At 48.7% G+C, this 26,824-nt stretch overlaps 1 protein-coding gene across 1 annotated transcript in view; it reads right to left on the bottom strand.

Moving 5' to 3' along the window:
- The window catches only part of zswim8 (zinc finger, SWIM-type containing 8), a 199,523-nt gene that overhangs the window by 73,654 nt on the left and 99,045 nt on the right, over positions 1-26,824 (bottom strand). The window contains 2 exon segments of the mRNA XM_072491513.1: positions 739-846; positions 23,877-24,049. Of these exon segments, the coding sequence (XP_072347614.1) occupies positions 739-846; positions 23,877-24,049 (281 nt within the window).

The raw sequence follows: 26,824 nt of genomic DNA, 5'->3' as shown, positions 1-26,824 counted from the left end.
CTTTTTTCAATACTTTCAAGCAGCAACCTCTCTGCGCAAAATAAATTTGACATCGCAAAAACAAATCTGCATCCGATCAATAAATAATACAACCATAACTGCAATAATTCCTGTTACTCCTCTTGTAGCCCCAGACACCGTATGAAACTCCAGCAAGCAATGAGAATCATCTCCAGTGTCCCGATTACAAGCCTCTCAGTCAGCTAAATAAAGTACACTGTAACCTCGCCAGTCTGGAATGATGGAATGATTGGGACAGAGACACTTCTGGATTTTGGATGTTTGGCAGGGGGATTAATGAATTTGGTTAGAAGGCCTAACCAGAAGCGAGAGAACCAGAAAACATCACAGCAAACAAATCACCTGAAACATAAAACAGTGACAGAACATCGGAAGGCAGTAACAAGAATTGTTCTACTCAGCCAAATACTTGATCTTCCCTATTTCCATCGTAACACACTGCGCTAAAATGATACTGTGAGTCTGCTGAAAATATTTCCTGACAACTGGAGTCTCGCAGAAATAAATATTTGAACTGGAGAGGTTACAGTGTACATTGTAAACTGTGATCATTTTGACAAAGTTACATTTCGAACAATTTGAAAGCTTTGCTTAATATTTTTTTTTTTTTTTTTTTACAAGCTAGCTTTGTTCACCCATTCGCAAACGACAGTGAAATGGCGTCAGGATCTTCAGCCAATTCCAAAGGTCTTCACTGGTTAGTCAGTAATTTCTTACCTGCTGAGGCAGCTCGCTGATCAAATACTGAGCAAATTTTTGCAGCTGATCTCTTTGTAATCGGGAGAGCGATTCGGACACTGGCGCTCGCAAACACACCGCCAAGGCCTTCAAGAGAAAGAAGAAAACATGAGCTTTCTCAAGTGGGAGGGAGAGCGATTCGGACACTGGCGCTCGCAAACACACCGCCAAGGCCTTCAAGAGAAAGAAGAAAACATGAGCTTTCTCAAGTGGGAACGTGACAGAGAGTGGGCCAGGAGGCATTCCAGTGAACCACAAATTCTAAAGCAAGATGCTTGTTAAAAAGTTCCTTGAATGACAATCACACCAGATCCTCAGACAGGACTCGAAGAACCAGCTTCTCCAACGTGTACCTTAAGAGAAAAAACCGAGGAAATACTTTGAGATTATTACCCCTGGGTCTTTCAAGTCTATGAAAACGACTTCAAAATTGATTAGATATTGAGTGAATAATTTGTGATGGACAGAGGTCCTGAAGATCGATAACAATAATTAATACCTTCTCCCCATAGCTTCGAAGATTTTGATTCTCAATTTGTTGAGTTTACATTATTAAAATATCTCGGGAGAGCAGTGAACCATAACTCCTACAACATGGTACGCACAGCAACCACTCCATGAAATAACAGGAATAAACTTAAGGGCAGCATGGTGGTGTGCGGTAGTTCGCACTCAAATTCGATCCCGGCCCCGGGTTACTGTCGGGGTGGAATTTGCATATTCTCCCTATGTCTGCGTGGGTTTCACCCCCACAGCCCAAAAGATGTGGTTAGGTGGATTGGCCTCGCTAAACTGCCCCTTAATTGGAAAAAAATAATTGGGTACTCTAAATTTATTTTAGAACGATTGTTTACATTTTTTTTTTTGCAAAAGGAATAAACTTAATCGCTTCTTCTTTATTATACGAGAGCTCTCATAGCATCCCTACAGTGCTGGAATCGGCCCATCGAGTGTGCACCAACTCTCTGAAAGAACACTCCCCTGCCCTACTCCCGTAACCCCACCTAACCTGTACATCTTTGGACGAAAGTGAAACAAAGACAATTCTGGGAAAGGGGTTAATTGGGAAAGGGGCTCGTAGCCGCTGGAGTTTAGAAGTGATGCCAGGCGTGGAATATAATTGTGAATGTTTGTCTTTGAGATTTATTCTGTTTGGGGATGTGGGCATCCACATCTGGCACGGTCAGGGTAGTTGATGCCCACCATAATTGACGCTGATTGGTTAGGCAGTTGAGGGTCAACCACAGTGCTGTGGGTCTGGAGTCACGTGTAGACCAGATCGGGTAAGGACGGCAGATTTCCTTCCCAAAAGGACATTACTGAACCAGATGGGTTTTTAGCAAAAATCAATGATAGTTTCATGGTCACTATTACTGAGGATAGCTTACAATTCCAGAATTGTTAACTGAATTTTAAATTACGCCAGCTGCCTTGGTAGGATTTGAACCCATATTCGCAGAGGATTAGCCTGGGACTCTTGATTACTAATCCGGTAACATCATCACTTGAGTTAAAGTCCATTGAATGGCACATTTAGCGGGGCCTTTTCCAGTTCGTGCAGCGCCGAGAAACACCCTGCTATTCAACGGCTCTTTTGCCTTTTTTTGGGAGGCCAAGGCCTCACTTAGAGGAAAGCTCGCCAGCAGAAAAGACACCTCGCAGATCGGGGCACCACTTTGTCTGGCTGCCCCAATCTCCTCACCCCTCCCCCATTTGTAACCGTTCCCTCACTCCCCCCCTCAACCCCATTGGGGGTGGTGGGGGGGGGGGGGGGGGGTGTCCATGGCAACCCACCCCCCCAATCTGGCAAGGCCCACCCCAGCTCGATTCCTGGCAATGTCAACATGGCGACGGCCACCGACCACTTGGGGTCTCCAATGGCTAGGAGACCTCCCCCAGTTGACATAACGCCTGGTCCATGTTTGTGTGCATCAGTACTAAGCAGTGCCCTGGCAAAGTCTCCCAGGGTTGCCGTCGAGTTCCAGGCACCGATTAAATCTGGTGAACATGTATGAGCCATACAGCTCATTTAAATATGCTGAACTGGATCACGTCCAGTTGATTGCGAGATCCCGATCGCGATGTCTCGCGCGTTTCTGTTGAATCCCGTGAGACATTTCGAGCATCGCGAATTTCGCGAGAACGGCCTTGTCCAGACACGGTGCAACAAGGCAGCTGAATCACGCCCTACAATTGGTTGGGGGGGGGGGGGGGGGGGGGAGGGGGGGGGGGGGGGGGGGGGGGAAAAGAGAGAGAAAGTCATTACTGAATAATGAGACGAGTATGCAAGGATACATCAGAGCTCACAGCCATGCATCATCCTTTAAGCCTCTGTCCCTGGATTACAAAACCATTGCTCAGAGTGGACAGGACAACTCCTTTCATCCATCTCCTTGCCTGCTCCAAAAAAATAATTCAAATTCAGATCGAATCCAATTCATGGTCCCCACGAGACATACTAGATTGAAGCTGGCAACAACAGGCATTACACCTGATCTCGGGCTTGATCCTATGCTTGGTCTGAACCAAAAGTCTAAGATCAAGGTGGTCAAGTATGATAATTGGTAGATAAGCCAAACAGGGGGAAAAACTCTAGGAAATGATTGCTCCTTAAGAATTAAGCCTGCCCAATAGAAAACAAGACAGCTGGTTCCCTGGGTTCATCAATGGAAGGCATGATTCATTGGCTGATCATAAGCTGAATACAAACTCAAATATACATGGAACCCAGGAGAAGGAAACTTCCAGTACTAATCGGGAGGATATTCAGTTTAATAATCCCATTCCTCCTCTTTCCTCAACCTATGTACTTGCACCTGATGAAATGGCTGAGTTGATGACCAACTCTCAGAAACACAGTTACAAGCTAAAACAACCCAAGACTTTTTACTCTCCTCTTCCTTGGAATGGTGCAGAGTGGGACAGGGCACGAGAGAGAGAGAGAGAAAACGCATCACCACTCTTTTCAATTTGTCCAGTATCAAACAGTACATCTACTACAACAAGGTTACTTTGCAAAGCCTGAACTTTCTTTTAACTTTTCCCCACAAGAGTGCTACAAAGGCAACAAACAGACCATTAGTCATTCAGTACTGATTATACAGCAACAATGCCAAAGGTATGTAGAGGTGTTATGTTACTTATTAACAGAATGTTTAATCTTGGTTTCATTCTACAAATACCCTTCGACAGCCAAATACTTATGCTTTTAAAGGCCCAATCGGGGGACAGATTAAGGGACACAGTAGCACAGTAGCTAGCACAATTGCTTCACAGCTCCAGGGTCCCAGGTAAGATTCCCGGCTTGGTTCACTGTCTGTGTGGAGTCTGCACGTTCTCCCCGTGTGTGCGTGGGTTTCTTCCGGGTGCTCCGGTTTCCTCCCACAGTCCAAAGATGTGCAGGTTAGGTGGATTGGCCATGATAAATTGCCATTAGGTTAGGTGGGGTTACTGGTTACGGGGACAGGGTGGAGGTGTGGGCTTAAGTGGGGGTGCTCTTTCCAAGAGCCGGTGCAGACTCGATGGGCCAAATGGCCTCCTTCTGCACTGTAAATTCTATGATTATGAAGAGAAATTGCTTTAAAAAGGCTTGTATTCCTGGGAATTTTGAAGGGTTCAGGGATAATTTGATTAAGATTTTGAGGCTTTTGAAGGAATCTATCGAGTACATTTTTTTCCCCACTGTGGGGAGCCCAGGACATGGGGAAAATAACCTTAAAGTCCAAGTCGGGTCAATCAGGAGACAGGTTAAAGCAACACCTCAATACAAAACTGGGACAGCAGTTTGGAATTGTCATTCACAAGAAGCAAGGGCTTGATCAAACAGTTTTAATTGAATCGGAGTTCAATAGATTTTTGCTATTCAAGGCAGTCAAGGGATAGAGGCGAGGCAGGTGGATGGGTTAAGATATAGATCTGTTGCAATCTCATTAATAATCATTAGTGTCACAAGTAGGCTTACATTATCACTGTAATGAAGTTACTGTGAAACAGTCCCTAGTCGCCACATTCCGGCGCCTGTTCAGGTACAGAGAGGGAGCATTCAGAATGTCCAATGCACCTAACAAGCACGTCTTTCGGGACTTGTGGGAGGAAACCGGAGCCCCGGAGGAAACCCATGCAGACACGGGGAGAACATGCAGACTCCGCACAGACAGTGACCCAAGCCGGGAATCTAACCGGGTCCCTGGCGCTGTGAAGCCACGGTGCTAACCACAGTGCTACTGTTATGGAGAGTGGGGAGAGGGGCGAGGCGAGGCGAGGCGAGGCGAGGCGAGGCGAGGGGAGGCGAGGGGAGGCGAGGGGAGGCGAGGGGAGGCGAGGGAGGCGAGGGGAGGCGAGGGGAGGGGAGGCGAGGGGAGGCGAAGGGAGGCGAGGGGAGGCGAAGGGAGGCGAGGGGAGGCGAAGGGAGGCGAGGGGCGGCGAGGGGCGGCGAGGGGCGGCGAGGGCGGCGAGGGGAGGCGAGGGGAGGCGAGGGGAGGCGAGGCGAGGGGAGGCGAGGGGAGGCGAGGGGAGGCGAGGGGAGGCGAGGGGAGGCGAGGGGAGGCGAGGGAGGCGAGGGGAGGCGAGGGGAGGCGAGGGGGGAGGCGAGGGAGGCGAGGGGAGGCGAGGGGAGGGGAGGCGAGGGGAGGCGAGGGGAGGCGAGGGGAGGCGAGGCGAGGGGAGGCGAGGGGAGGCGAGGGGAGGGGGAGGCGAGGGGCGGCGAGGGGCGGCGAGGGAGGGGAGGGGAGGCGAGGCGAGGGGCGGCGAGGGGAGGCGAGGCGAGGGGCGGCGAGGGGCGGCGAGGGGAGGGGCGGCGAGGGGGAGCGAGGCGAGGGAGCGGAGGCGAGGGGAGCGGAGGCGAGGGGAGCGGAGGCGAGGGGAGCGGAGGCGAGGGGAGCGGAGGCGAGGGGAGCGGAGGCGAGGGGAGCGGAGGCGAGGGGAGCGGAGGCGAGGGGAGCGGAGGCGAGGGGAGCGGAGGCGAGGGGAGCGGAGGCGAGGGGAGCGGAGGCGAGGGGAGCGGAGGGCGAGGGCGAGGGGAGCGGAGGCGAGGGGAGCGGAGGCGAGGGGGAGCGGAGGCGAGGGGAGCGGAGGCGAGGGGAGCGGAGGCGAGGGGAGGGGAGGCGAGGGGAGGGGAGGCGAGGGGAGGGGAGGCGAGGGGAGCAGAGGCGAGGGGAGCGGAGGCGAGGGGAGGGGAGGCGAGGGGAGGGGAGCGGAGGCGAGGGGAGCGGAGGCGAGGCGAGGCGAGGGGAGGGGAGGGGAGGGGAGGGGAGGCGAGGGGAGGGGAGGGGAGGGGAGGGGAGGGGAGGGGAGGGGAGGCGAGGGAGGAGAGGCGAGGGGAGGGGAGGCGAGGGGAGGGGAGGGGAGGCGAGGGGAGGGGATGGGAGGGGAGGGGAGGGGAGGCGAGGGAGGTGAGGGGAGGGGAGGGGAGGCGAGGGGAGGTGAGGGGAGGGGAGCGGAGGCGAGGGGAGCGGAGGCGAGGGGAGCGGAGGCGAGGGGAGCGGAGGGGAGGGGAGCGGAGGGGAGGGGAGCGGAGGGGAGGGGAGCGGAGGGGAGGGGAGCGGAGGGGAGGGGAGCGGAGGGGAGGGGAGCGGAGGGGAGGGGAGCGGAGGGGAGCGGAGCCGAGGCGAGGGGAGCGGAGGCGAGGGGAGCGAGGCGAAGGGAGCGGAGGCGAAGGGAGCCGAGGGGAGCCGAGGCGAGGCGAGGCGAGGCGAGCGAGAGGGACCTATTTACCTTCCCTTCTCTCTTCGGAGACCTATGGACAACACACCAAGGAGCAGGAGAGGCTTGAGGGGCTGAATGGACTTCTCCTGTTCCTTTGTTCCCAACCCCATTGTAGGCTGCATCTGGCTGTTCTCAATCTGGACATCCTATCTACCAGACCAAAACTGACCTTTCCAATCCCTTACCCTCCCCATTGCAACTCACTGCCCTGATTTTGCTCCACTACCACTGAAACTTTCATTCATTCCGGTGACACATGAAAAGTTAGCTCGCTGTCCCCATGTCCTCCCGGGTTGGCCAGCCAGCCTTCAATCACCCGAATCTCTGATAGCCTGCACCACGTTCTGCTCACCTCTTGCTCCTGTCCCTGCTGATCTACACTGTCTCCCTAAATCCCTCCAATGCAATTTTTCTTCCTCGTGTTGAAATCGCATAATGGCTCCTCTGTAACCTCCCCCAGTCTGGCCAACATCACCCCCATCACCTTCCCAAACTCTTCGTTCCTGAGGCATACTTCCGTCTTCCCAGAGTCCATGCCTTTCCATGCTCTGAAACTCTATTCATGTCCTTTCAGACTCTTTTTGAAATTCACCTCCTTGACCTAGATTTTGGTCACCCCCGCTAATAAGCTTCTTTAACTCAGCATCTATTTTGCTCGATTTCACCTCTGAGAAATGCCTTTGGGATGCTGTTCAATCCATCAAAAAGTGCGACATAAACTGCAACTTGTTGTGACTTCCATTAGCACCAACACTACCCATCAGCTTCCATAGTTACATTCAATTTAAACAACACTTACCTGCAATTCATCCTCATAATCAGGAACAAGTAAGCACCCTCTAAACTTTAATAGGTTCCTTTTCCATGCATTAACTAAATGAAAATGCAGCAATCACTAAGAAACTCATTTGGTTTTATAACGCAACGCCTTTTAACTTTTATTACTAACGCAGGAACACAGTTTACAGCACAGAAGGAGGCCACTTGGCCAACCGTGTCTGTGATGGTCAAAAAGAGAGTGTTATGCAGCATATTAGAACACACAGTGCAGAAGGAGGCCATTCGGCCCATCGAGTCTGCACCGACCCACTTAAGCCCTCACTTCCACCCTATTCCCATAACCCAATAACCCCTCCTAACCGTCTTGGACACTAAGGGGCAATTTAGCATGGCCAATCCACCTAACCTGCACATCTTTGGACTGTGGAAGGAAACCGGAGCACCCGGAGGAAACCCACGCACACACGGGGAGAGCGTGCAGACTCCGCACAGACAGTCACCCAGCGGGGAATCGAACCTGGGACCCTGGCGCTGTGAAGCCACAGTGCTAGCCACGTGTGCTACCTTGCTGCCCTTAGTCCAGCTCCTGTTCAATAGTCCTGTAGGGTACAGGACATTGAGCGAATATCCAAATCCTTTTAAAATTAAAAACATTTTTTTTTTTTTTTAAATATAAAAAGAGTACCCAATTCTTTTTTTTCCCCCCAATTAAGGGGCAATTTAGTGTGGCCAACCCACCTACCCTGCACATCATTTTTGGGTTGTGGGGGGCGAGACCCACACAGACACGGGGAGAATGTGCAAACTGCATATCAAAATCTGATGGGGGGTTTCTACCTATACTGACCTCTGGGTGAAAAAAAACTCGGGTTTTCCTCTAGTCCTTGTGCCAATTACTTTAATGCCCGCCATGAATTTGCCTGGCAACAGCAGTAAAACGATTTTAACAAAACACAACAGGATGTGACCTGCCCAGCAACAGGTAGAAATCCGCCTAGAGACAGCAGTAGCCAGTATTCAAAAGACTGGATGAGATGCATCTCGCCCAGTAACGAGATTAGAAAGCAGTTTATAAGAATCAGATGTGAATAGATTACAAGTAGAAGCAGTTTACCTAGACTATTGGGAAGGTCAATGAGGTATACATGTGATAATATGTAGAGTCAAGGATAGTAGCTGACAGGCAAATACACACAAGGCCAAATCAAAGTGGAATGAAGGTTTAACTGTACAGAGCCTCGGAAGCAAGGGAGGCCAGTTAGCACCTAACAGGCCGAGAAGCAGATAAAGGCAGTTTTCAGCCACCATGCCTGAAAGGTCAAGCTTTGCATCTAACAGTCTCCAAGTCTTAAGAGCCAAAGCAGTACAGAAAATGTTCGTAAAGGCAGTTTAAATATCTTTGGTGGAACAGGCCAAGATGTTTCCCAGACTTAAATTATGTGGTAACTATAAGATGGTTTTAACTAATAGATTCATTTAATTTGGATGTAGTTTGGGCAAAACAGGAAAATCTTAGTCGTAAATATATTTTGCAACTTGGGGTACGTTGTACATAAGCGGCGTGTTTAGTAATTCATATACTGGAATTGTCATAGATTAGTCCTGTTCCTGTGTATTTGTATCTTCTTTACTTAAATAATAATAATAATAATCACTTATGGTCATATGTAGGCTTCAATGAAGTTACTGTGAAAAGCCCCTAGTCGCCACATTCCGGCACCTGTTCGGGGAGGCCGGTACGGGAATTGAACCCGCGCTGCTGGCATTGTTCTGCAATTTAATAATTGTTACATTCTTACTGGGGTTTCACTGGTCCCCTCACATCATGCTACCTATACCGAACTCTGGTTCCAAGCTGGGATACCCTCGCAGATGACGTCAGTGTGCTTCCTGGCATGCCCCCTTCGTGCTAACGGAAATAGGTCCTTCCCATCCACTCTAGCCCCTCAATTTTGTGAGCCTTAATTAAACCCTTCGTCCTCGTCCTACAAATATTGTTCCAGCCTACCCGTTCTTCCCTCATGGCTAAAATGCTCTATTCCTGGGAACAGCTTTGTAAGTCTCCTCGGATTGTCTTAAACAGCCGAATGGAAACACAGCAGTAGGAACAGCGAGGAGACTTTGCTGAATTACAAGACAAAGCAAGTGAGCTTGGCAAAGAAAAGGAAAACCTGAAGAATCTTCACATGCTACAGGAATCCCTCAGGACAAAATATATTCCTCTGGAAGATTACGAAGAGAAGCAAAATTAAGTTACAGTCACTCTGAACAAATAGAAGAACAAGTTGCCAGAGAAGACCAATAATAATAATAATCGCTTATTGTCACAAGTAGGCTTCAATGAAGTTACTGTGAAAAGCCCCTAGTTGCCACATTCCGGCACCTATTCGGGGAGGCCAGTACTAAGCAATGTCTCCCAAGGAAACCCTCTCAAGTGAGATCACATCCATCTTGGGATGCTGTGACCAGAACGGCACATGGCCCTCCAGTTCCACTCCAAACAGCATTCTGCATGGTTCCAGCATAATAGCCCTGCTTTTTTTAAATAAATGTCTTGGCTAACAAAGGAAACAATCTGGTCTGCTTTCATCCCCACCTCATATCCAGCTGTCTTACAGGGTAAGAATAGATTAGACTCTCTAAAGTGCTGAATGAGGTCATTCAGCCCATCGAGTCTGCACCGACCTACTGAAAGAGCACCCTACCTAGGTAACCTAGCCCTATCCCCGTAACCCAGTAACATACTAAGGGACAATTAAGCATTGGCAAGGGGCGGCCCGGTGGCACAGTGGCTAGCACTGCTGCCTCACGGCACCAAGGATGCAAGTTTGATCCCGGCCCGGGGTCACTGTCCGTGTGGAGTTTGCGCATTCTCCCCGTGTTTGCATGGGTTTTACCCCCACAACCCAAAAATGTGCAGGGTAGGTGGATTAGCCACACTAAATTGCCCCTTAAGTGGGAAAAAATAATTGGGTTCTCTAAAATTTATAATAAATAAATAAAAAATTAACATGGCCAGTCCACCTAACCTGCACATATTTGGACTGTGGGAGGAAACCGGAGCACCCGGGAAAAAAAACCATGCAGACACGGGGAGAACGTACAAACTCGACACAGGCAGTGACCCAGGGCTGGGATTGAACCCAGGTCCCTGATGCTGCGAGGTAGCAGTGCTAACCACTGTGCTGCCCGCACCGGATCGGTGGACACACACTCCAACAGGTCTAAGTTCCACCACAACATACTGTACCAAAAGGAACAGCAACCCAGAGTGAATCATGCAATCGCTGGACCAATACTTGCATGCAGTGGGACGCTGTGTCCACTCAAGCATCGCAAAGAGTTTTCCCTTTCATATTACTCCCCCAAAGCCAAATCAAACTGAAAATCAGACACGAGCCACAATGAGAGATGTTCACGGAGCACATTGACCCAACTCAACTTGGGGAAAGGAAACCTAGTGTGCCCCAGCCGTGACTCTTGATGCCTTCTGGGCAACTGGCAATGGACAACAACAGAAATTTTAAAAAAGGCCGCTTCTCCAAATGTCACCCACATCCCAAGAACAAATGCTTCATAAAAATTCAAACAGGGTGCCGCGTAAACAACTCCGGCTGATTTAAGAGGGTTTCGCAAAGCAAATTGGACGCAGTGACTGAGGCAAGGCAGTGACCGGGGCCAAAGATTTACTGGTCGGCCTTTTTATTTACTGTTCCAGCACACTGAATTATTCAATTACTGAAAGACACTCTGACCCGAGCACAGGGACAGAACATACATAAGTGAGCAAATGATCATGAATTATGCTACACTTGGAGCCCACAGCTGTTAAGGTTCCAAATGCAATATTTAACTCTCGCTGAAGAAAACTGCTGCGGGATAGATGTGAAACAAAGAGCCAAGGAAATAAACTGCATCATCCCCAAGCCCTTCCCGATGAAGCTTTTACTCCAAGGTTATTTTGGCTCAGGGGAGAGAAGGCAAACCTCGATCTATTGCACTGCTAGGTCTACAAAATCATGAGGGGCATAGACAGGGTGGATAGTCAGAGACTTTTTCCCAGGTTAGAGGTCTATTACTACGGGGCATAGGTTTTGTGGTGACATACATCACTAAGTACACAAAGGGGGTAATGTACATACCTAGCTAGACACTAGAGGGAACACCAGAGACATGACACACAGACAGTCACCCAATAGGTCAGTAAGATAGGACACAACCAATGGGCAGTCACGATACACACAGAGGTGACACTACCACAGGAGGGCATTACACCAACCCATATAAAAGGACACATCACATGCTCAGTTTCTTTCCAGTGGAGACACTCAAGAGTACAGACACAGGGTTGATTGAACATCACACCCACCACGTGGATTGTAGCAGACTGGTTAGTCAGTCTGAGTAGCTATAACAGGATTAACAGGAGAGTCGAATCCAAGTAGGAGAATTGTTAATAGTTCAATAAACGTGTTGAAGCTATCTCCAAGTCTGAACCTTCCTTTGTCAGAATGCACATCAAGGAAGCAGCTTATGCTACGTCAAGAGTATAACAAAACAGGTTTACGGTGCGAGGGGCAAGGTTTAGAGGAGATGTACGAGGCAAGCTTTTTTAAACAGAGGGTAGTGGGTGCCTAGAACTCGCTGCCGGAGGAGGTGGTGGAAGCAGGGACGAGTGACGTTTAAGGGGCATCTTGACAAATACATGAACAGGATGGGAATAGAGGGATACAGAACCCGGAAGTGTAGAAGATTTTAGTTAACAAGGGCAGCATGGTCAGCACAGGCTTGGAGGGCCGAAGGGCCTGTTCCTATGCTGTACTGTTCATTGTTCTTTAATCTCTTTGCTCTTTCTGCTAGATGCACAGAAGACAAATGATACAAAACAGGGTCTTTTATTTCAGACAGTCACTGTCCATTACACATCAACTTTGCTCACTCCAGGGAAGTGTGAAGGGGAGATGGATGCAGGAGTCGAACACACTAAACAAACGCGCAGATGTTGAGAACTTGCAGAAGCTATTTCCTTTTCAAATTAAAAACGAATTGTAGTCCAGTCAATCACATTTAAGGGGGGGGGGGGGGGGGGGGGTCAAAAACTGTGATGGTTCAAGGAAAGGGCAATGGTATGGGTTTAGGGAAGAGAGCTCCCTAAACCCATTTTTTCCAAACACATTTACATCTTTCCTTAGATAAGGAGACCAATACGGTATACAGTGCTCCAAATGTGGCCTCACCATAGCTCTGTACAACTGGAGCATAACTTCCCTACTTCTGTATTCAATTCACCTTGCAATAAACAATTACATTCTGCTTTCCGAATTATTTTCTGTGCCTGCACACTAGCCTTTTGTGGTTTTCATCTGTCCTAATACGGTTTGAGGTCACGTTCTGTTGGTTAGTGCTCCAGGGAATTGCCCCGGAATGCTTTGAAATGAAAATGAAAATCGCTTATTGTCACAAGTAGGCTTCAAATGAAGTTACTGTGAAAAGCCCCTAGTCGCCACATTCCGGCGCCTGTTCGGGGAGGCTGTTACGGGAATCGAACCATGCTGCTGGCCTGACTTGGTCTGCTTTCAAAGCCAGCGATTTAGCCCTGTGCTAAACAGCTTTGATACAGTAAAGGTGCTATTTAAAATCAAGTTGTTGTTGTTCAGACCAGATCAGGCATGGTCCCTTTATGTGGTTAGTTGAGATTTTAACAACAATATTTGTTGAATTCAATTTCAAAAGTTTAAACTGATGACCTCCAAACCTCCAGTCCAGCATTGGGGCCATTACACAATCGTATCAACTAAATTCCGAGATTAGACTTGGGGCTGACGAGTTCGGTTTTCGATGGAACAAACTCGCCAAGTTTCAGCACGTCGATTTTACAACCCTGCCTTGATAATGCCCCGTTAAAGGTTTACACTACCCTCTTTCTACCAGAGTTCCACTCGGGCTGTCTCCATTTCAGCGTAAAGATGAAGCATCGTCACCTTTCACCCTGTCGATGATGATTCAGCCTCAAACCTTACACCGGAGCACAAATGTCACAACTGACCCTGAAGGATTTTCCTTGGGTTAGGATGTTAAAGAGTTACAGAACCAAGATGGTAACAGACGTTAAGGTGCAGACCCGCCATGGTCTGTTTGAATGGCAGAACACTCGAGGGGCTGAATGGCCTGTTCCTGTGGCCCGATCCTGGACCAAAGATACTAAAGAGAAGATGGGTCAGTCAGACTCTGGCTGTCGAAGGTCTCAGATGTGAAATATTAGCTTGCCTTTGTTTCTTTCAGCGGCAGACCACCCTGCGGAGATCATAGAATTCACAGTGCAGAAGGAGGCCATTCGGCCCATCGAGTCTGCACCGGCTCTTTGAAAGAGCACCCTACCCAAGCCCACACCTCCACCCTATCCCCATAACCCAGTAACCCCACCCGACACTAAGGGCAATTTTTTAGACACTGAGGGGCAATTTATCATGGCCAATCCACCTAACCTGCACATCTTTGGACTGTGGGAGGAAACTGGAGCACCCGGAGGAAACCCACGCACACACGGGGAGAACGTGCAGACTCCCCATGGCGTTATGGTATTTTCACTGGACCAGTAACCCAGTGCAACGCTCTGGGCACCCGGGTTCGAATCCCGCCACCGCAGGTGAAACATTGAATTAATAAAAATCTGGAATCAAAAGTCTACTGATAACCATTGACGACGGTCTTTAAAACCCATCTGGTTCACTGATGTCCATTAGGATAGGAAATCTGCCGTCCTTGTGACTCCAGACCCACAGCAGTGTGGTGGACTCTAATCTGCCCCCTCGAGGGCAATTACGGATGGGCAATAAATGCTGGCACAGCCTGCGACGCCCACATCCCCATGAATTATTTTTTTAAAATTCTGCTGCCGCTTTTCCCATTTGTATACCGGATATTTTTTCCCCTATATAGTTTCTAATTTAATAATCAAGATGTGAGAGTTTATTAGAGTATTATCGAAACAAACCTGTTGGACTTTAACCTGGTGTTGTAAGACTTCTTACTGTGCTCACCCCAGTCCAACGCCGGCATCTCCACATCAAGTTTATTCCATGATATCAGCCCCTCTTTAAAATGCACCAGACATGTGTTACTAGATGCAAACTGCTTCTTCGGGAGCTCAGATTTGGCAGGGGACTGATCCACTCGAGCTGTGCGGTGTCTGAATGCTCAGCTATCACTGGACAGCAAGGTTATTGGGGGGGGGGGGGGGGGGGGGGGCACCTTTCAACCCCACGACCATGCTACCTAGAAGGACAAGGGCAGCAGACAAAATGGGACCCCCACCACCCACAAGTTCCCTTCAAGCCATCCTGACTCGGATAGCAAAAGTGGATAGCACTGTGGCTTCACAGCGCCAGAGTCCCAGGTTCAATTCCCCGCTGGGTCACTGTCTGTGCGGAGTCTGCACGTTCTCCCCGTGTCTGCGTGGGTTTCCTCCGGGTGCTCCGGTTTCCTCCCACAGTCCAAAGACGTGCAGGTTAGGTGGATTGTCCATGCTAAATTGCCCTTCATGACCAAAAAGGTGAGAGGGGTTATTGGGTTACGGGGATAGGGTGGAAGTGAGGGCTTAAGTGGGTCGGTGCAGACTCGATGGGCCGAATGGCCTCCTTCTGCACTGTATGTTCTATGACTTGGAAATATAATCGCCGTTACTTCACAGCCACTGGGGCAAAGATTCTGCAACTCCCTCCCTAATAGCACTATGGGTGTACCGACAGCGGTTCAAGGTGGTCGATCAACACCACTCTCTCCAGGGCAATTAGGGATGGGCAGTAAATACTGACCCAGCCAGCAATGCCCGCATCCCTTGCGCAGACAGATGGCCAAAGGCTGTGTTGAAGACACAGAGAGCATGTTAAAGGAGCAGGCTTAGGGAGCATCTTAAAGGAGCAAAGAAAAGGTGGAGAGACAGTGAGGATTAAGGAGGGATTACCAAAGCTTAGGGTCCAGGCAGCTGAAGGCATTGGCACATTCTCAAAAATCACTGACGTCTTGTAATGAAAAAAGTGACTGAAACATCGGCAGTTCTCACAGCTATCGCCTACCGTGTATTTGCTCACTTACAAGTAGCGAGTTCCAAAGGCATCTCCCCCTACCCCCCTACTCCCCCCCTCAACTTGGTCTCATTTGGAACTGAAGTTGGAGGCGGCATTAATTCAGACTGACTCAGAGCTGGGAGTCAAGGGAAAAGCACAGCACAGCTGGCAAACCAGCCTCAAAACCTTAACAATGAGAGCATTGGGAGTCAGCTCTCCACATAACCCAAGAATAAAGGAATGCGACGCACTTTGAACGCTGAAACTCTCGCCCCTGGGCAGGCAGAGCACTGAGGAACAGTCCATTGCAAATACAAGGCACTGATTTAAGTGTTTCGCCAAGTAATTGGAAAACACCAGCGGCTCCACGGTTTCAAAGCACGGACTTTGCTGGAGTGGAGAACCTCGCAGCACATCATGATCGCGTCTTTGTCCCTACGCTTCAACTCAAAATCCTTGGCCCTGCAGCTGTGAGCTGATAGTCGCATCGCAAGGGCAACGAGACATCAACGGAGAGAATGGGCGTCAATTGCCTTAGCCACTGACACTAAAGAACCGAGAAAGAAACAGTGGAATTATGGAGAAGGAGGGAGAAAGTGAAATAAAGAGAGAGGAAAGGAGAGACCAATATCAAACCATCTAATTTGTGGCGATTTGAACATCACGGCATATCTCCTGTATTGTTTCATCAGCTATTTACATATATTTTTCATATCTCAGAGCGCTGCAGAGATCACTCTAGTTTCTATCTATGTAACAGGTTTATTTTCAAGTTTTGAAATATCTCTATTTTGAAATATGCCTACACTCATGCAGATTCCCTGCTTACTTTTCTGAGTCTTAACTCGGGTTTAACTAATCATGCACAGTGAGCATGCATCAGTTACCTGACTCACATCAGAGGTCAGCCAAGTGTCAACCACAGTACTGTGGGGCTGGAGTCAGGATTAGGCCTGGCCAAGTAAGGATTGCAGATTTCCTTACGTATACAGCATTGCTCAACACCAAGTGAAATTTTGCCCTTCTGCTGACGTACTGCAGTGGTAGGCAAACTGCAGTACAGGGGCCACATGGGTGCGGAGAGCGACCCACGGGACACTTTGCTGACTGTTGCCCATGAGCATAGTTGCCACATTCTGCTGATTTCCATCAGAGAATTTACAGTGCAGCAGGCCATTTGGTCCATCGAGTCTGTACCGGCCTCCACCACATCCCTGTAACCCAGTAACCCCACCTAACTTTTTGGACACTTAAGAGGCAATTTATCATGGCCAATCCACCTAACCTGCACATCTTTGGACTGTGGGAGGAAACCAGAGCACCCGGAGGAAACCCACGCAGACACGGGGAGGAAGTGCAAGCTCCACACAGACAGTCACCCGAGGCCGGAATTGAACCTGGGACCCTGGAGCTGTGAGGCAGCAGTGCTAACCACTGCATCACCATGCCGCCCTACCGTGTAGTTTTGTTCCTACCGGTCTGACTGAAGTGATTCTCAGGGGAATCAAGGTGCGTGCTGATTGCTCACAACATTGACTGTGAGAGCCGTGCGTTCCCTATGCGTCCAGAGTGTAAATGTTTCTTTTGTTTGTGCCGTTTGAAGTCGTTGACTAGGCTTTGTCTATAGCTCCGTGAGACCTATTTGTCGCATGTTAAATCTATTTAATTTTATTCATGGGGTTGTGGTTAGTGAACAAGCCCGATTTCAATCTTGCGGCCACTTGTGCAGCCCACTCACTAGCCAAGCTTGCCCACCACTAACATAGAGTGGCACAAAGGGTGACACACAGGCTAAAAATATGGGCACGCTTTATTAAGAAAATTGTCACAGCCTAATCGTTACCATGGCAACATAATGCCCACAGTCACAAAGGTTTGTTTTGAATCACTAGCTTTCGGAGCGCAGCTCCTTCCCTCAGGTGAACCTGTGCTCCGAAAGCTATTGATTAGAAACAGACCTGTTGGACTTTAACCTGGTGTGGTAAGACTTCTTACTGTGCTCACCCCAGTCCAACGCCGGCATCTCCACATCATCCCAGTCAAAAAAGCATTCCTCCCCTTTGATGGGTTGATTACCGCTCAGTACTGCCCTGCATTGGCTCAGGGAAAGCAGGCAAATCCTGCTCTCAAGTCAAGAAAAAGGAGGTCCATCGCGGAAGCTCGACAAGCATTTGAGGGGGAAGTGAATAGACGGTTACTGTCGTAACACTGCTTTAAGAGAGGACATACTAATGAGCAAGTAGCCAGGGGGTAAACCATGCGCCAGCGGACTGTGTTCAGTGGAGCTTTCAGTGCTGCGTGTACAGGACACAACATTGTTCCCATACACAAGACCGCCAAGATACCAATCCCAGCAGAAGAGGCCGTGAGATCCATGACCTACAACCGATGGACCCAGACAAGCTCAACACCATGGAAGGAACTTCGGTGTTCATGTTGCACCACACCCGAGTTCCATCGATCGACCCTCTTTGAGGAAAAGCTAAAGGGCGAGGAGTGTCACAATATTATCCGCCGGGTACATTGCTACACAGAGAGATGGTAAATTAAAAGATGGGGGGGGGAAAGAGAAAGGCTCAAGTGGAGCATTAACACAGGCATGGAGTGGAGGGGCCAAATGGCCTGTTTCTGTGACGTATATTCTATGTGCTTCATTATAATCATGCCCTTTTATGCCACATCATTGTGCGACACTAGGGGATCGACATTTACCTAGACCGATGCTCCTATACAGTTACCAGGAAGAGAAACCTGGCTCTGTATTGGTACATGGCAACTCTCGAACGCAGCTAGAGCCAATGAGATACAAGTAAACTGCAGTGACTGACCCGAGTCCAATCTACCCCATACTGTTCCACATTGTCCACTCCACAAAGCGTCACCTGCACCATTTAATAAGCAAAATAACCAAAAAGCTCAGCAAATAAATTAACCTGGCTGCCTGTCAGTCGATCGGAGCTTGAGAATTGGCAGAACCCGTGCTCTAATGGGTCACCTGAACGTCACATTCTGGGATGCAGAAGTTAATTAAAATGACCCCACCCATCAGAGGCGATACTCTTTTTTTCCTGCCTGATCTAATTAGACTTCAAATTGTCCACGGAGGGAATAACCTTATTGACACGTGACCCCGAACCTGGGAAGACGTTTTGTCGACAAACGGCAGAACCCGGTTGTCACAGCAATCAGCTGATAAATGGGTCTTTGAGACAGCAGGCTTTCTCTGTCGATCATTTAAAAAGCTCCTTCGCTCCCAGTGACAGAACGATATCGGATTATGATGGCTAGATAAGGCTGCAGTGCGCTCTGCAAGGTAGTTTCGCGTTAAGAATAACAAGCACAATTTGCAACTGCTGGATTTGCCTCCTCTTTGAACAAAGAACAAAGAAAAGTACAGCACAGGAACAAGCCCTTCGGCCCTCCAAGCCCGTGCCGACCATGCTGCCCGACTAAACTACACTTCCTGGGTCCGTATCCCTCTATTCCCATCCTATTCATGTATTTGTAAAGATGTTCCATAAACGTCACTATCGTCCCTGCTTCCACCACCTCCTCCGGCAGCGAGTTCCAGGCACCCACTACCCTCTGTGTAAAAAAACTTGCCTCGTTCATCTCCTCTAAACCTTGCCCCTTGCACCTTAAACCTATGCCCCCTAGTAATTGACCCCTCTACCCTGGGGAAAAGCCTCTGACTATCCACTCTGTCTATGACCCTCATAATTTTGTAGACGTCTATTAGGTCACCCCTCAACCTCCGTTGTTCCAGTGAGGACAAACCGAGTTTATAGGTCTTATAGCGAAGACCTGCCGTTCCTTAATTTCTACATCTTTAAAATGCTCTCCGTCACAAAACTAAAGGTAAAACAATTAACCTTCTGCACACCTCGGTGAGTTTATTGCGCCATGTACCTCAAGAATTTGCTCAGCTACAGCCAGTATGTTTACATTAAGAGCAATCCATCAGTGCTCACTTTTCAACTGTTTCTGCCAGAATTTAATAAGGAATAAGTCTCAATAAAACAAGACAAGCATTTGAATAGCCGGATCAGAACTTGGTGCCATCTCAGCAGTGCTTCTTCATTAACATTGGGGTCATTGTCAAACACTCGATATTCAAAGCTCTGCTGCCTGTACCCCGACACTCAGATGGAGGTAAGATGCAAATAAGATGTCGTCTAACAGGAACAACTTCAAGGGACTGAATGGCCTCCCTCTCCTGTAAATAGACAAGACTGCAGGAGTTTTGTGATTGATTTTTATAACATCTTCCTCCACTCCTCAGACCTGCCGGAACTGAGCACCAATCGTCAAACAGGGAGGTGGTCCGAGACCCTTGACCTTGTCATTATGTAACTAGCAGCTCAACACACTTTGGTGGCTCTTTGCTTCCGTCCTACAAGAAAATTACTAGCTTCAGAAACAGAAGGGCAGAATATTACACCATTCGGCCTAATGCGCCATACCAGCTCTTTGGAAGAACTTCCCAATTTCTCCCATTTCCTGACACACTTGCCACAGAAAGAGTACAAAAAGCAACAATGTCGCCATAATCCTGTATAAACCCCTGGTGCAACCTCAGCTGAAATATTGGGCACGACTCTCGTGCCACGTTGCGTTCGAGCGAGAGCACATGCGGCCAACGAATCCCGGGATAGGTCACCAGCGGACCTCTCGACAGCCTCCGCAACTCGCAGGTTTCACCCAAGTCCCATAAGACGTCCGAGTCGGAACTCCGCCCAAAAGGGGCAGAACCAAATGACGCTCACGGAAGTAGGTCATAAACCTACTTACGGCCTACCTGCGTGGGATCAACTGGCCTCCCTCGATTTTGCTGGTCCCCACAAACGGCACCCTGGGTGGTAAGGGTAAGTGCAGCATGGCCCCCTGGCCCTCGCTCTTGGCACTGCCCAGCTGGAACCACTCCCAAGGTGCCCAGGTGGCACTGCCAGGCCAGGAACACTGCCTGGATGCCAGGGTGGCACTACCAAGAGTCAGGGCCGAGTGGGGGCTATGCCCATGAAATGAGGGTGAAGTTGGGGGGGGGGGTGGGGGGTGCAGGGAAATAGGAGCCTCCAGGAGTTTGGGGGGGGGGGGGGTGGAGGTCCTGGAAGGGTGGAGGTGATGTAGGGGGCTTGGAGTGGCCTGAAGAGGGGGGGGCTCCCAGGGACCCCATAGCGGGTGCCCTCACTTGGGAGGTGTGGGGCAGTAACCGTGTGCAAGGGGTGTGGGGTGCAAACATTGCCCATGGCGGCGGGGGACCCACAAGCGCACTTGAGATTGGGGCACCCTTTCAAAATGGCGGCCTGCTCTCGGAGTTCAGCTCCCCAGTGCTTAAAAAAAAAAAATTCAGTGGGCTAAACCGGTGAGAAACTCCCTTGGACCCAAAAAGTGTAATTGAATAGTGGTGGGGATCTCGCCAACAGAGCCAGTGGGAAACTCCCTGAAAAACCCGCCACAAATGAACTTAAGAAATTTAAAATTCCAGCCTCGGGTGACCGTCTGTGTGGAATTCTCAGTGTCTGCGTGAGTTTCCTCCCACAGTCCAAAGATGTGCAGGTTAGGTGGGGTCATTGGGTAGGGCGGGTTTGGGTAGGGTGCTCTTTTGGAGGGTCGTTGCATACGCGATGGGCTGAATGGCCTCCTTCTGCACTATAGCAATTCTATAGAATTGACTGGCAGGAATAGACCAGCCTGGTATTTTATTCAAATGGTCATTGGATAGACATATGGACGGTAAGGGAATAGTGTAGATGGGCTTTAGAGTGGTTTCACAGGTCGGCGCAACATCGAGGGCCGAAGGGCCTGCCCCATGTCATACGAGCAGACCATTGTGAAGAAACACTCCTTTCACTCCCCAGACAGGTCAGCCTGCTGTTGCTGAGACTGCACGTCTGCGGGGTTCGGGAAGCTACGTCATGTTTAGGTCGCATTCCACTACCCTTCCCAGCCACATTCACTTTGGACTGGCCACGCTCCAATTGCACTCAACCACAGAAAAATTGAGAGCTCAGTTAAGAGAGCACATCGCATCACAAAGAACGTGGATCAGTCACACGTCGCAGAGAAAGGCGGCATTTGGCAACAGATTCTGCTCTCTCAAACGTCCCGGCACACACAGCTAATAGCATGGGTTTTCAAACTGAGATTGCAGGAGCCCAGCGGTCTGTGAGGGCAATGCATGGGCTAGCGAGGTCTTCAAATAACTAATACTTCAGCCATCATAGCCCTAAACTTGGAAATTGCCTCCCTCAACCTATCTGCCTTTCCACTTTTAAAACACTCTTAAAGCCTACCCCTCGGATCAAGCTTTTGGCTAAGTGTCTTAATATCTCCTTCCATGGCCTGGCATCCAATTTTATTTGATAATCTTCCAATGAAGTGTTTTGGGACATTTTATTACCACTATGGTGGCACAGTGGTTAGCACTGCTGCCTCACTGCGCCAGGGACTCAGGTTCGATCCCGATCTTGGGGTGACTGGAGCCATGATGTCATGTTGCAGCTGTACAAAACTCTGGTGCGGCCGCATTTGGAGTATTGCGTGCAATTCTGGTCGCCGCATTATAGGAAGGATGTGGAAGCATTGGAAAGGGTGCAGAGGAGATTTACCAGAATGTTGCCTGGTATGGAGGGAAGATCTTATGAGGAAAGGCTGAGGGACTTGAGGCTGTTTTCGTTAGAGAGAAGAAGGTTAAGAGGTGACTTAATTGAGGCATACAAGGTGATCAGAGGATTGGATAGGGTGGACAGTGAGAGCCTTCTCCCTCGGATGGTGATGTCTAGCACGAGGGGACATAGCTATAAGTTGAGGGGAGATAGATAAAGGACAGATGTCAGAGGTAGGTTCTTTACTCAAGAGAGTAGTAAGGGCGTGGAATGCCCTGCCTGCAACAGTAGTGGACTCGCCAACACTAAGGGCATTCAAATGGTCATTGGATAGACATATGGACGGTAAGGGAATAGTGTAGATGGGCTTTAGAGTGGTTTCACAGGTCGGCGCAACATCGAGGGCCGAAGGGCCTGTACTGCGCTGTAATGTTCTATGTTCTATGGTGTTTGTACTTTCTCTGTATCTGCGTGGGTTTCCTCCGGGTGCTCCGGTTTCCTCCCACAGTCCGAAAGACGTGCAGGCTAGGTGGATTATCCAGGCTAGAATTGCCCTCCCGTGTCCGAAGGTTAATTGGGGGTTACGAGGTTACAGGGATAGGGCGGGGGTGCTCTTTCGAAGGGTCGGTGCAGGCCAAATGGGCCGAATGGCCTCCTTCTGCACTGCATGGATTCTCTGAAAAGGTGTTGTATGAAAACAAGTTCTTGCTGATCAGCTACAGGAAGAGCCTCGCTGCAGCAAATAAAGATGGAAGTTAATGAAAATCGAATCGGAGTGCAAACAAATTGCACAGAAAATAACAAGTCGCAGACATGGGAAAGCTACCATCAACAATAAAGTTCCTACTCATAAAAGGGAAAACAAGAGACAAAATCCTCTCAAAGATTTGAGGCAGAGAGTTCAAGATCAAGTGACAATTTACATGGTATTCCCATGGCAATTATTCTGGCAGTTAATGACCATTTATATTGTTTTTTAACAATTCATGGTCAGATTGCAAGAGGATTGTTATTTGGAGTTCGGCAGGATTTGGGGCAAAATTCCCCACCAACTGATCACAAAATGCCGGACCTTCGGACCGTCTCCGTTGATCAAAGAGAAAGGCATTGCCCCTCCTCCCTTCAATACTTTAAAATCATCCTCACCGTGTTCTTTGTGTTGCTTATTTCAGGATGATTGGCGTAGTGTTCACAAAGACCACAAAATAGCTTGAACTTAAACAAAGCTATAAGTTTATTAACACTACTAATTTGGATTCGACACCTACTCCTTTAGAATACACAGTTGATTAATAACATCTAAACTACACTCACCTACAGCTAATCTCACTACTGGTTTAAACTATGATCTGCACTCACTTACACCATCTGCTCTTCTGACTCTCTCTAGTTAACTCCTATATTCCCCCCCCCCCCTCCAAGGCATAGCATCATTGCCTTAAATAGTTAGAATCATAGAATTTACAGTGCAGAAGGAGGCCATTCGGCCCATCGTGTCTGCACCGGCTCTTTGAAAGAGCACCCTACCCAAGCCCACATCTCCACCCTATCCCCATAACTCAGTAACCCCACCCAACACTAAGGGTAATTTTGAACACTATGGGCAATTTAGCATGGCCAATCCACCTAACCTGCACATCTTTGGACTGCGAGAGGAAACCGGAGCACCCGGAGGAAACCCACACAGACACGGGGAGAACATGCAGACTCCGCACAGACAGTGACCCAAGCCGGGAATCGAACCTGGGACCGTGGAGCTGTGAATGCTACCGTGCTGTCCAGTTGTAACTGTAGCTCCCTCTAGTGCTTACTCTTGACACTACATTAACCTTTGTAGTGCTGAAAGTTATGATAATACCACATGCACGTCACTGGGAAATGCAATTTTCAAAATATGCTCAACAGTTTCTATTCAAATTTAAAATAACAAACACAAAAATCAAAATTTACAACCCATACTTACGTTGTGTATTCTGAACAGGCAAAGTGCCACCACGTGAGCACACCATTTAGCTCCCGCTCCACAGGTACAGCTACACGAGGTTATCCTGCAGCGGTCAAACATAACAGCCACATTGAACGCTCCTTTAGCTTGAGCCGTTTGCGGAGGGACGACCGTGGCACTCAAATGAAATCCTGTTTTGGGCAGGGGCGAGGATGGAGGAAGAGAAAAGGAGAGAAAGTTTGAAGTAATCAGAGCTCACGTGATAATCTAGAGTGCACAAGCATGAGGCATCAAAAACATCTTCCACCTGCACCCACTCCCAGTCATCAGGCTGCCGCACCTTTGGGACTAACGTTTACTCCGTTGTAAATTCCCGCGTCCACATTCTTAATGGGAATGGCCTATGTAAACTAGTCACGCTGTAATTTCACCCAGTCACCAGTGGTGATGCTGTAGCTACTCACCTTTGCATTGCCCAGTCCCTCACCTTCGATTTCTGTGAGGGCTGTGCGACTTTGGAACTCTGCCTCAGAAGATGGTGGAGGCGAGGTCATTGGATATTTCCAAGGACGAGGTAGATTGATTCAGTTGTCCAGCAAGAATCTACGGTTGTGTGTGTTTTGGGGAAGGGGTAGATGGGAATGTGACATCCCAAACACAGCAGATCAGCCATGATCTTACTAAATGGCGGGCAGGCTCGAGGGGCCAACTCCAGCTTCTTCCGTCCTTCCATTCAGAAAAATCCCCGTGCTCTAGTCTAATCAATTCATTATCCCCCCCCCCCCAATTTGTCACCAAGTTATGTTACACGACTTTAAATATTACAAAAATTTGAAATAATATAACATTTGTCATTGGGCAGCATAGAACCTGAATAATGCTGAAGTTTTTCGTCTTGCACTCATCAGGATAAAGGCAAGAATGCCAAATTTCAAACAATCACCACAATTTACACCACGGGAGAAAAAGATGCTGATTGATTGGCAGGTTAACTCGGATTGTTTTCTCTATGGCAACCCCTCAGCCAAAGGGGAATAATTGGCCCCCTATGCTCCCAGGCAATTCAAAAATTCTTCAGCAATTCTTTGGTAATTCTTCAGCAACGTGTCTCTCGTTCAGCGATATTCAATATAAAGTCTATATCACAAAAATGAGGATAAAATACATGGCTTTGAAATAGCTGTTGAACTACATCTGTGGATCCAGGTCATATTATTTCACCGCCCTGCAACACCGCCCCTCCTCAGGTGGTCCAGCTTTGTTTACATTACACAAGAGCAAAAGCCAAATGTTTTGGCGGCAGATTTTCCACCTGAACAGCTATTTTAATCAACCGACATTTATTACTAAGGTTTACTGGCTTCCCATCGGAGGCGGTAAACAAAAAACCCGGTAAGGAGGAATGAGTAAAGACAAGTCCATCAGGTCCTAACTAAACTAGATGGCAGTGAACGTCGCCATGGTCCCCGAGCTCCCCCTTTGGCAGAGAGCGAGAGAGCGGAGTGCTGGCGGTTTAACCTCTGAGTCGCCACACTTCAGGCGAGGGACAGAGGTTGAGAGGGGGAGCCTTCGTGGCAACCGACACGGGAATTGAACCATCGCTGTGCATCGCAAACCAGCTGTCCAGCCAGTTGAGCCAATATACTAAACTAGATAGACACCAGTGGAATAAATGCAGAAACGGCCTTAGTAAAATGAAATATTCAAACCAAATTGGTGAAGGTAACCTATCCGAAGGAAAATTAATTAAAAAAATAACTACTGAAAGAGAAAGGATCCACGTTGGGAAAGTGAATTTAACTACAGCAGGCCAGTGTTGGTAGACCAATGACCTCTCCTGGTCTGGTATATCTCAAGTGTGCCTGTTCCAATCCCCAATCAAAGAAGAATATCCCACTCTTTCTCACATCCCCATTTCCCCCACATCAGCCGTGATGGCTTCTGGTGATATTTATAACTACCTGTTTTTAGGCTCCGTCTTTTAGCAGCTGGGCTGAAGCTTCCCTAATGCATTTCACGGAGCACCCTTTCGAGTGGCAATGCTTTCATCAAAGTCGCCAGGGCTGGTTTTAAATCAAGGTCCCAAAGGTGAAAGAGCAATGCGCTCACGGCTCCAGTACGTCCTCGCAGAGTTTCACTAGCCGATTCTGCAATACCGCAGAACGCGGTTTGCAAAATCATATTTTAATGCATCATCCAGAAATACAAGAACAGATATTGCAAGGGAAATATAAACATTAATGTAGAACTTCTCCATTAGAGTGATCACCAAATGATACACTGATTGTAATCTGTTCGTATACGCATTCAGCTAAATTCTGATTAGCACTTAATGAACTCCTGCCACAGTTTGCCACATGGTGTTTGGATTGCATTGGAATATCGAAACTTTGGAAAATTGCCGACACAGCATTTCCAACCTACATAATTCACGAAAAGCTGGCAAGACTTGGAAAAAAATCAAATTGCCCCCAGGATTGACTGACAAGCAATTTCTTGAATGAGCGAGCTTAAAGATGCCCAGGCAGAGTGGCGCAAGCATACACACTCGCACACAGAAGTCTGTTAAAGGTGTCAGCATGACAAACGGAGAAAGCAGTTTAAAAAGCCGTACAAGAAGGCTGTGTTTTTAACAAGTAGGAGCTGAGGGTACAAGCACGTGGTTTTGTTACACCTTTTTAATAATAACTTTGAAGACGCTATTGGATCAAAGGCTCGAAATGGAAAAACCTGCAGGTCGAAGGCAAAAAAGGGCAGGGGAAAGCGGGACCAACCGGCTAGCTCTTTCAAAGAGCTGGCACAGGCAGGATGGGTGAATGGCCTCAATCTGTGATGGTCAAGAAAAGCAGCGTTTATACAGATGTGCTGGTGCAATAGGGTATTACCAAGGACCAAACAAACAATTGTACTAAAGGCTTGTTAAACGCTACCACGTACATCAGTTAATCGTTCGTAGCAATGGCTGG

Source organism: Scyliorhinus torazame, chromosome 28 (genome assembly GCF_047496885.1).
Source record: "Scyliorhinus torazame isolate Kashiwa2021f chromosome 28, sScyTor2.1, whole genome shotgun sequence".
NCBI classification, from domain to species: domain Eukaryota; kingdom Metazoa; phylum Chordata; class Chondrichthyes; order Carcharhiniformes; family Scyliorhinidae; genus Scyliorhinus; species Scyliorhinus torazame.
This window is presented reverse-complemented; position numbering and strand designations above follow the sequence as displayed.